The following is an 8,964-nucleotide window of genomic DNA, read 5'->3' as shown; positions in this document are numbered from 1 at the left end:
GAGGCTGCGGATCGCGGGGGCCGTCAGACATGGCTGGTTCCCTATCTGGGACCAACCGCCCGCCGAGACGCTGCGCGCAGTCACCGCCCCTTCTCCCCTCTCCGCCAGTCACGTGCCCCAGGCGTGCCCGCAGTAAGTAATGGGAACCCGGGGGCGCCTGTCAATCACCGGCGTTTCCCCGCCTTCGCCCTCCCCTCCCGCAGCGGAGCCGGCAGCGGGGGGCGGGGCGCCGGTTCCGGCTGCGCGCTGGTGAGGCAGGCGGGGCCTGGCGGACGGGGGAGGGAGGCAGGGAGAGAGAGGAGGAGGAGGAAGAAGGGAGAGGAGGAGGAGCTGTGGCTGAAGCCGGCGGAGCTTTCAGTACCTCGGAGAACGGCTGCGAGCGCGCCGGGCGGGCAGGAGCCGCCACCGCCGTCCTCCGCTGCCCGCTCACCTGCCCCGCTCCGCTCCTCACCCGCCCCTCACCACCCCGCGTCCCCCCGGCGCCGGAGGGAGCACGGTCCCGCCGGAGCGGCTCCGGGGGGAGAGCACGGCAGCAGCACAGGCTCGGTGATCGGGACGGGCGGGGGGTCCGTCAGCGCAGGGACGGGACGGGTGGTCAGCCCGGGACGGCCGGACTGGCTTAGGGAGTCGCTCGCTGCCGTCGCTCCTCACGGAGCGGCGGCCGGGGCGGCGAGGAGAGCGAGAGGGCTCGTACCCCGCATCTCGCACCCGCCGTGGAGCCCGGGGGGAGAGAGGGGAGCACTGAGTGCGGCAGCGGCTTGCCGGCATTTGCTAGGGTGGGCAGGGAACCAGAAACAGGAGTCGCACCAGCGGCTGGGAACGGGGAATCTGCTCCTGGGAAACCTCGGGGGCAGAGATACCCCTGCCTCAAAAGGGTTTTGAGGGGAAAGGGAAATTGAATGTAGACGCATTTTGGTAGTTTTGCTGAAATAATCAAGTGCCGAAAGCAGATCTTAGGCAGATAAGGTAGCGGGATGGATCCCACTGTTTTGGATGCCGGCTTGAATTTTTTATTTACTCTTCTGTTTTGACCAGTGCTAAATGTGGATTTTGTGAGCGAACCCGATGGCGGTTGTTCCATTGTTCCTTGTTTGAACGTAAATCTTAGTCCTGCTGCTTGTGGATTTTTTATTTATTTATTTAATTAATTAATTGTTTTTGGAAAGGACCTTTCCAGTTAGCTTTTGCGTCTGACAAAATGAAGCCTTTATATTTTTCAGTCAATTATACCTAATACTGACATTCTGTTTGGTACAAGAGACTTAAAGTGCTGCCTCACTCAGAGGACCATTAAAGACTTTCTCGGTCGCTACATGTAGCTGAATGTGTTACGACACATCCTTTCTCCCCTCTCAAATCTTCCGAAAGATTTTTCCAAAATGAAGAAATTTAATTTTCGCAAAGTTTTGGATGGTTTAGCTGCCGCATCCCCTGTTGGAAGCAGTGGCGGTGGCAGTGGAAGTGGGGCTGGTGGTGGCTCCGTGCACCCAGGAGGGACTGCGGGAGCTGCAGGGACACCCAGAGAGGAGATCCAGGAGACGCTCACTTCAGATTATTTTCAAATCTGTAAGGTAAAGGCTGTATTTTTATTTTCTATGGAAATAATAAAAGCTACCCTGGGTTGGGGGGTTGAGGGGGGGGGGTAGTAATATGATATCAATGAGCGTTTTACTTGAGAACTGCAGTGGTTGTATAAGGACTTTGGAATGAGAAGACAGAGATCCAGTGGATGCTTTTTTTCTTCCTGCTGCAGAGTTGGGGTGGTCAGTAAATTCGTAGAAATCTTGATTTCAGCACTCAGGGCTGAATTCCAAGTTCACACTTGGACCCCAAACTGCTGACAGGATTGTGGACAGGAAAGCAAATCAATTGGTGTTAGTACGGATAACATTTACAAGTCATTAGAAATTGAAGATCGTATGCATCTACTTCCCCTCCTCACTCTTCTTATCCTCCTTGCCTTTCCTTCTCTATTTTAGGAACAAGGCACAAGCTAGAAATAAAAGACAGTGCAGTGACTACTGAACCCAGGACTTCAATTATTTGTGAGGAGCTGGATGTAGATTCAGGGTGGCTGTTTACCTTTTGTACTGAAGTTTCTGATTGCGTGATAGCAAACTTAGTGGGACAGCATAAATATCAAAAGCTGCCAAATCTGTTCTGTTTTTTATGTGTTGATCACTTCCTTACGTGGGAATTTTTATGAGTAGAAAGCATAAGATATCCCTCTATGTATTTTGGTTTGTCTCTGTTTTCTGCAACAAAGCTTTTACTGGTGGTCTTAAATACTTGCACCTGTAAAACAGTACAAACTATTTGGTACTTCCAACCAACTCTGGAATATGAAAATTATACTTTTGTAATGAAGTTAAAACATGAAAAGAGATTATGGTCTTGTACTATTACATGTCAGTTTTATGTGAATTCTGGTGGCTTTACTAAAGGTTTTGTTTGCATATTTGTTTTGATTAGAAGCTTCAAAACCAGAATTTTTAATTAGTGCAATTTGCATTACTAGGAGTAAATGGACGCCACCTATTAAGTATTCTTTGCTTTGTTAATCAACTACAAATTGATCTGAAATTTAGATTACAGTCAACTCCAGCACATCATTATTTCTTTTTGTGTTTTGGAAAGAAGAAAGAAATAGAAACAACCAAGACTAACCTATGAGATATTTTGTGTGCAGATCTGGTCCTTGTGAAATACACAGCTTCCCTGATCTCAGATACCATGTTTCTAATTCTGTTTGGCTTTCAGCTACAGCTGGTGTTAAAACTCTTGCAGGTTTCAAGGGGAGAAGGATGAGCCCCTGTGGCTTAAAGACTCAGAGACTTTTAGATAGGTTCTACAGGATTCTAATTTCTTTTTTCGTATAGTTCTTTGCCATCCTGAACCACAACAGGTTCCAGCCTTTTGGCTCAAATGATTCTGTAGTTTAATAGAGTGTGAGTGATGAGTGCATTAGAAACATACCTGCTTACCAGGCTTGGATTTGACTACTTTTGATTATGTACACAGTAATTCAGCATTTTGTGAAACTGCAGGTATTCAGTACAGTGATTTCCCATTTTTGTCATGTCAGTAAAAAAATAATACGAACAATCAAGGTAAATTAAAATATCATTAGGAGGTCTGATATTCAAAGACTTCTAAGTAGGGCTAAAACTCTACATGGTTTTTCATGTTTAAGTCATGTGATAGGGACCAAGATCTGTATTTAGTGAGATACATTCTTATTTTGCATGGCATATTTGTGAAAATAAGCAACATGAAATGAATTTTTTTTTCCTAATCTCTATTATTTCCCTTGTTTGCTTTGATATTACTTGAAGACAGTTAGTGTTATATCCTGATAGATCTACTTGGAATATGTGTAAAGGAGTATGTCATTTGAAGAAGATTTCAGAAGCCAATATTTGCCTGTCTTAGCTCTCGAGTTAAAATGTTCTCAGCAAAGTATTTGTGTAGAAAACCTTTCGATTGCTTGCAGCAGCACTTGCTTATGAATGCATCTTACTGCAGAATTCCGTGGTACACAAAATACTGGCTTCCTTCTTCCAGGATACAGAGGTATGCTGAAAGCAAACTTCCAAAACACTGGGTGATCATGTGCTCCTGACACTCTGCAGTGTTTATTCCACGGGCTCCACTTCAGCTGCTCTGTAGCACTTGAGGAGCACCAGGAGTGTGTTTGAAGGGAGCCCCAGAAGCTGTGGGGGCCCTGCACTGTTGAAAGGGAACCAAGGGCAGTGGGGCCTGATGCAGGCACAGCATTCCCCTGCCTGCTCCAAGGGGACAGAGTCCAGCCAGAATTTGTACCTCTGTCAGTCTGAATCGAATTAAATAAACACCGACATGCACATAACCCAAATTCTGTCCTCCCCGAGTTTTTGTTGTGCAGCACTTCTGGTATTTCAATTGGGTATTTGCATGTTCAGTTACATAAGTTATACGGGCTGCATATTTAAGGATCTGTGATCCTGCTGCACGCAGAACTGAATAAAGCTAATGGCAGTTTTGGTTTGTTATCTGCAGGGTCAAGGCATCTGGGCTAACAGACTAAATAGCACCTCAGATCGGTTTTCATTTCTTTGCTGGTTATAAAAATGCTCATTTAGAAGTGAAACATAAAAGCTGACTCATACATAAGAATTAAAGGGCCTTTCCTTTCCCTGCAGTTTTTATGTAAATAAATTGCCTTTCTGAAGTTTGTGGGAGGTTTGCTTGACTGAAAATACAGATCCAATCCTCTAGCAGAACACTGTTTAGAATGGTAACATACCTGATTTAATTTGTAATACACGAGAAAGGCAGCTCTCCATTTTGTGGCAGTTTTAGGTTGGTTATGACCACAGTGTCTTTTTGAAATACAGATTAGAGTTTAGCAGAAGTAAACTGAATATTTTACACCAAGATGTTCTCCATGAGTTACTTTTGGCATTTATATTTAAATCATTAATGCGATCTTCTATATTGAAAGAATGAACTGTTCTTGAAACTATTACATATGAAATATCTACATCCTGTTTTAAGCGTGATAAATTTATATGTTGATAGCTGTAATAATGAATCAGTGACACCATTTTCAAAGTACTCAAGCAATGTGAAATATGTCATACCTATTTTGTGACAGCAGAGGTACAGTTTAGACTGCATATAGAGGCTGCTCTTGGGATTTGGATATCCAAGTGGAAATCATGATTGATTATAGTTCACATTAGTTGAATTGAATGTGTGAGATAGCAGCATCATCCTAAAACTAGGCATGATCCAGTAGAATAAGCTACTAAAGTCTGTGTTAATTTTAATTGAAATAGACCTAATTTCCTTGGGTTTACTTCTTTGTATTTTCCCTCTGTATATATGTTGTTTTTTTCCTCTGGCAAGGATTTTTGGCTCACCTGCATTTGCCCAGACCATCTATAAACTAAAATACAGCACTGGGGAGGGATATGCTATTAATAAAGGAAGTGGGAAGCTCACAGTTAGGATGTTTTAAATCACTTGAGTAGAACTTTGAGCAGAGGGAACATAAAAGGAGAAAACAGCAATTTTATTACTTTTTCAGAAGGTTGCTTGTTAGGGGATGACGCAGTTGGGAAAAACTGAATAAGAATAAAGATGTACATTTATTTTGTATGTGAGGTACTTGTTCCTCATGAAAATAAGTCTCCCATGCAGAACTACTCAGGGTTTTCTTGGAGAACAATCATAGAGTTGAATTGCATTTGTCGAGCATGAGGTTTAATAACTTTGAAATCAAGACCTCAGCTAAGAGCACAGTAACAGTTGTATTTTACCAGGTATACAATTTTTCTACTCTAACACCTTTTCTTTTGCTGTGGGCAGCAACTGGATACCTACGCAAAGGTCCAAGAACTGGCAATTTAATCTTCTCAAAGAATTGTTTCACAAATGGTTATGGATTGCCTTTAAATCCCAAAGCATGAGATTTCTGTTCTTTTTCCAAACTGCTCTTCAGTGTTATTACTGGGTAGTCTTTCAACCCAATAAACATCTTTTAACTCTTGCTGTATTGTTTATATTGATAATATAGTTACAGTTTCAGTATGTTCATTACCCAGTCTTTATGCAAAACCCATGTAGGGAAGAACACTTTTAGGCTTTTGTTAAAACTGATATGGAATCCCATGGCCAATTGCAATTGTACCTTCCTAATCTTGCTTATGTTTGGCAAAAACAGGCCTTCAAGATACAGTCAATGAGTAGCCAAGTTAAATACCTTAATTATCTGGATTTCCTTTAAGGTGGTCTTAAATTTTAATTCCCAGAATACTTTATTTTGTCAACCTATGAAGATAAACATTTAATCCTTCTAACAACAGCCAAGTAGCTATTTTAACTGCAAATGCAACATGGCACTACAGTTCAGCGATAACAGAGAAGATGAATTTTGGAATGGCAATTTAAGCACAGTGCTGCAGGAGCACATTTTTGGTTATGAAGAATTAAAATAAAAAAAAATTCTTGTTATAAGCTACCCACAGTGTTTTAGTCACTTTGAGCTGTTTGGTTAATCTGTCTTGTTTCATTGCTAAGGTCATACAGAGAACAAAAAAGAAAATGTTTGCAAAGTTCTACATTTCAATGAAAACCCATACTATAATAAGATAATGTTGGGAAGGATTTCCTTTTTTTTTTTTTTTCCTATATACCAGACTTTGGATCTAAAGTTAGGTGCAGAACTCTATTCTATTTAAAACTACAGAGTCATAAATGACACTTCTAAATTAGATTATAGTAATTTCATTAAATTTGTGATGAGCATAATGTATTCTTATTTGTTAAGTGTTTGTATTAATTAGAAATAGGACTTATCCATGGGAAAGACCATAGCACATCAAAAGCTTCTTTTGAAAGAATTTTGAAGTTTTTAAAGTATCCATAGGAGTGTACTTGTTTGGGGTTTTTGTGCAAATATCTTTCTTTTTGCATCATTAATCCTAAACGAAGTAATGCACACCCTTCATGGCTAACACGTGCAATTACATTTTCAAAATTATTTCCAGACCTTTAAGGTTGCTAAATAAAGCACTCAAAAAGTTCCACATTTCTTAAATAACTTTGTTTGCAAAGACAGCTTTTAATTACATGATCCCATATTTCTTCTATAGGTTTAATTTAGCAGAACAAATAGTGTTTGCTCATAGGAAAGTACTTCAATATTTCTTTGCATACTTAAAACTCAGAGCATGCCTGAATATTAAGTTCCCCATGGACTTTTCCAACAGAAGTGCTCACCACTGTAGTTCTGAAAGCTTTATAAACATTAATGAATTGACCTTCATAAGATTTCTGTGAGATGGAAATGATATTATCCCTGCAGTATATATGCCACAGAAAATCCAAAATGTCCAGGGTCCACTATTTTGAGTCTCCAGCTTGACCTGCTTTGCATCTGTTTTCTTCTTAGCATATTTAACTTATCCCACGTCTTCCCATTGAGCCTCCCGTTGTTTTCACATTCTGTTGCACATATTCTGCACAGCTACAGGGTGATCTTTGGGTTAGTTGTTCAGTTTATATGCCCATCTTAGATAGCCAGAATGACTGAATTTACCTTCTGTCTCAAATGACTACAGATGGATTTCTGGGTCCATTGCAGTATGGCAGAAAAAGGTAATTTAATTAATCCCTCCAAGAGGTGAACAAATTCATACTGCATAGATTAACTTATTAAATGTATTTTTAAATTGTTTTGCTTTTTATAGTTGACCTTGCATTTTTAACAGTATAAGAATCATAGAAAGTTGGAAGGGATCCTTGGGGATCGCTGAGTTCAACTCTTGATTTCACAAAGGGAAACCTAAAGGTTAAGATATTTGCTCTAATTTTGTGTGCCATTTCAAGTAGGGCTTTTTTTGTTGTTGTTGGTTTGGGAGTTTTGGGCTTTTTTTTTTTCTTAATCCATGGGATCATAGATGTTGGAAGACCATTTAGTCCCAACCCCACTGCCATGGGCACAGGTACTTTCCACAAGACCAGGATGCTCAAAGCACCCAATATTTTCCCAGTATCTAATCTGAATCTACTCTATTTCAGTTTGAAGCCATTGCCCCTTGTTCTATCACTACATGCCCTGGTAAAAAGTCCCTCTCCAGCTTTATTTTAGCCCCCTTTAGGTACTGGAAGGTGCTATAAGGTGTCCCTGAGCCTCCACTTCTCCAGGCTGAACAACTCCAACTCTAGTGGGAACATTGGCTAAATTATTTCTCACCTGTGGGTCACCAGGTAGTTAATGAGAATTTTTCTCACTATTGCAATGGGAAAAGCAATTTTTAATCTCTTGTAGGAGGATGGAGGAAACTCAGCCTGGTTGGCTCACAGTGTTCTGATTGAGGAGCTGTCACATAAAAAGTTGGTTGCTTAAGCAACCCACTTTTGCCCCCAACTCACTTCTGAAAGAAAAATACTTACACTTAATTTTTTTAAAGAAATGACCAAGAAATTACTTGGAGGCTAAAAATATGAAGATTTTTTTTCCCAGATAGAAATGGATATTTTGTGTAAAACATGCAGCTGTCCTCAGTGGAGCTGGATTAAATCCAAGACAGACCCCTTTCTCACTTAGTTTAGATGAATATCCACTCATTTCTGCTTCCTATTCTGAGACATCTGACACTCCCTGGTGTATGATTTATGCCCAAAACACTTTTTGAAGTCTGTGTGAAAATACTGCAAAAAGTTAGTATATTCACTTTATAAACTGAGAAAAAGAAGCAGTAGAGAGTGAATTAATACACATTCCTAAACTACATGAATATAGTGGTCTGCTGGCTATTCTAAGAAAGGCCTATGAAAGTAGCTTATGTCACAATGTGTGTTAGAATCATTATAGGGGAAAATTAGAGGACTGCAGGATTAGCAAGACAAGCGATGTGCATCTGTGGAGAGAAGAGAAAGCAATATTATTAGGTACAGATGGCTGGCAAGTATGCTCAAATGTAATAAGATGTTATCTTTGTGCAGTGCTGTGTCCATTCCTAACAGATCACCAGAAAAGGCTATGAATAATAAAAAGTACTGGAGACAATCTGTCACCTGTAGCTAGGGTCAAAGTCTGAGGAGGTGCACTCTTTATGGTTCCTTTGAAGTTAAGTTGTATATAGTGCTGAAAAAAACCCAACTTCAATATTCAAGGCTTTGACTTGATGAATGCATGAGGCTCAGAAGCCTCAGAAGGAACCTTACTGAATTCTGTGGTATATATAAGTAGATGCATGTGTGTATGGTAGCATGTCTTTTTGTAGAATTTGAATCCAATAAATTAAAAATAATTGCTTCTATTTAATTTAAAAGTCTGTTATGTAAGAATGCTGTGAGGTCAGACACTCAGAAGTCAGGTCCCTTATTCAGCTGCTGTCCAGTTTTGTCTATATGTGAGGCATATCTAGTCTTTATTGCATCTTTTTATTTTCTTGAAGTGTCTGCTTATACTTT

General features: G+C 40.7%; 1 protein-coding gene across 4 annotated transcripts in view; it reads left to right on the top strand.

Moving 5' to 3' along the window:
* The first annotated feature begins 321 nt into the window (after nt 1–321).
* Nucleotides 322–8,964, top strand: part of STXBP5L (syntaxin binding protein 5L) — a 184,634-nt gene continuing 175,991 nt past the window's right edge. For all 4 annotated transcript variants that reach the window (XM_088051631.1, XM_014253302.2, XM_088051630.1 and 1 more), the window contains exon 1: nt 322–1,571. In XM_088051631.1, the coding sequence (XP_087907757.1) occupies nt 1,380–1,571 (192 nt within the window). In that variant the 5' untranslated portion in view covers nt 322–1,379. The remainder of the gene's footprint in view (nt 1,572–8,964) is intronic.

This window comes from Pseudopodoces humilis, chromosome 2 (genome assembly GCF_049639895.1).
Source record: "Pseudopodoces humilis isolate 2021_Gansu_Grassland_sample_001 chromosome 2, ASM4963989v1, whole genome shotgun sequence".
Classification (NCBI taxonomy): Eukaryota; Metazoa; Chordata; class Aves; order Passeriformes; family Paridae; genus Pseudopodoces; species Pseudopodoces humilis.
Note: the sequence above shows the minus strand (reverse complement) of the source record. Positions and strands in the feature narration are given on the sequence as shown.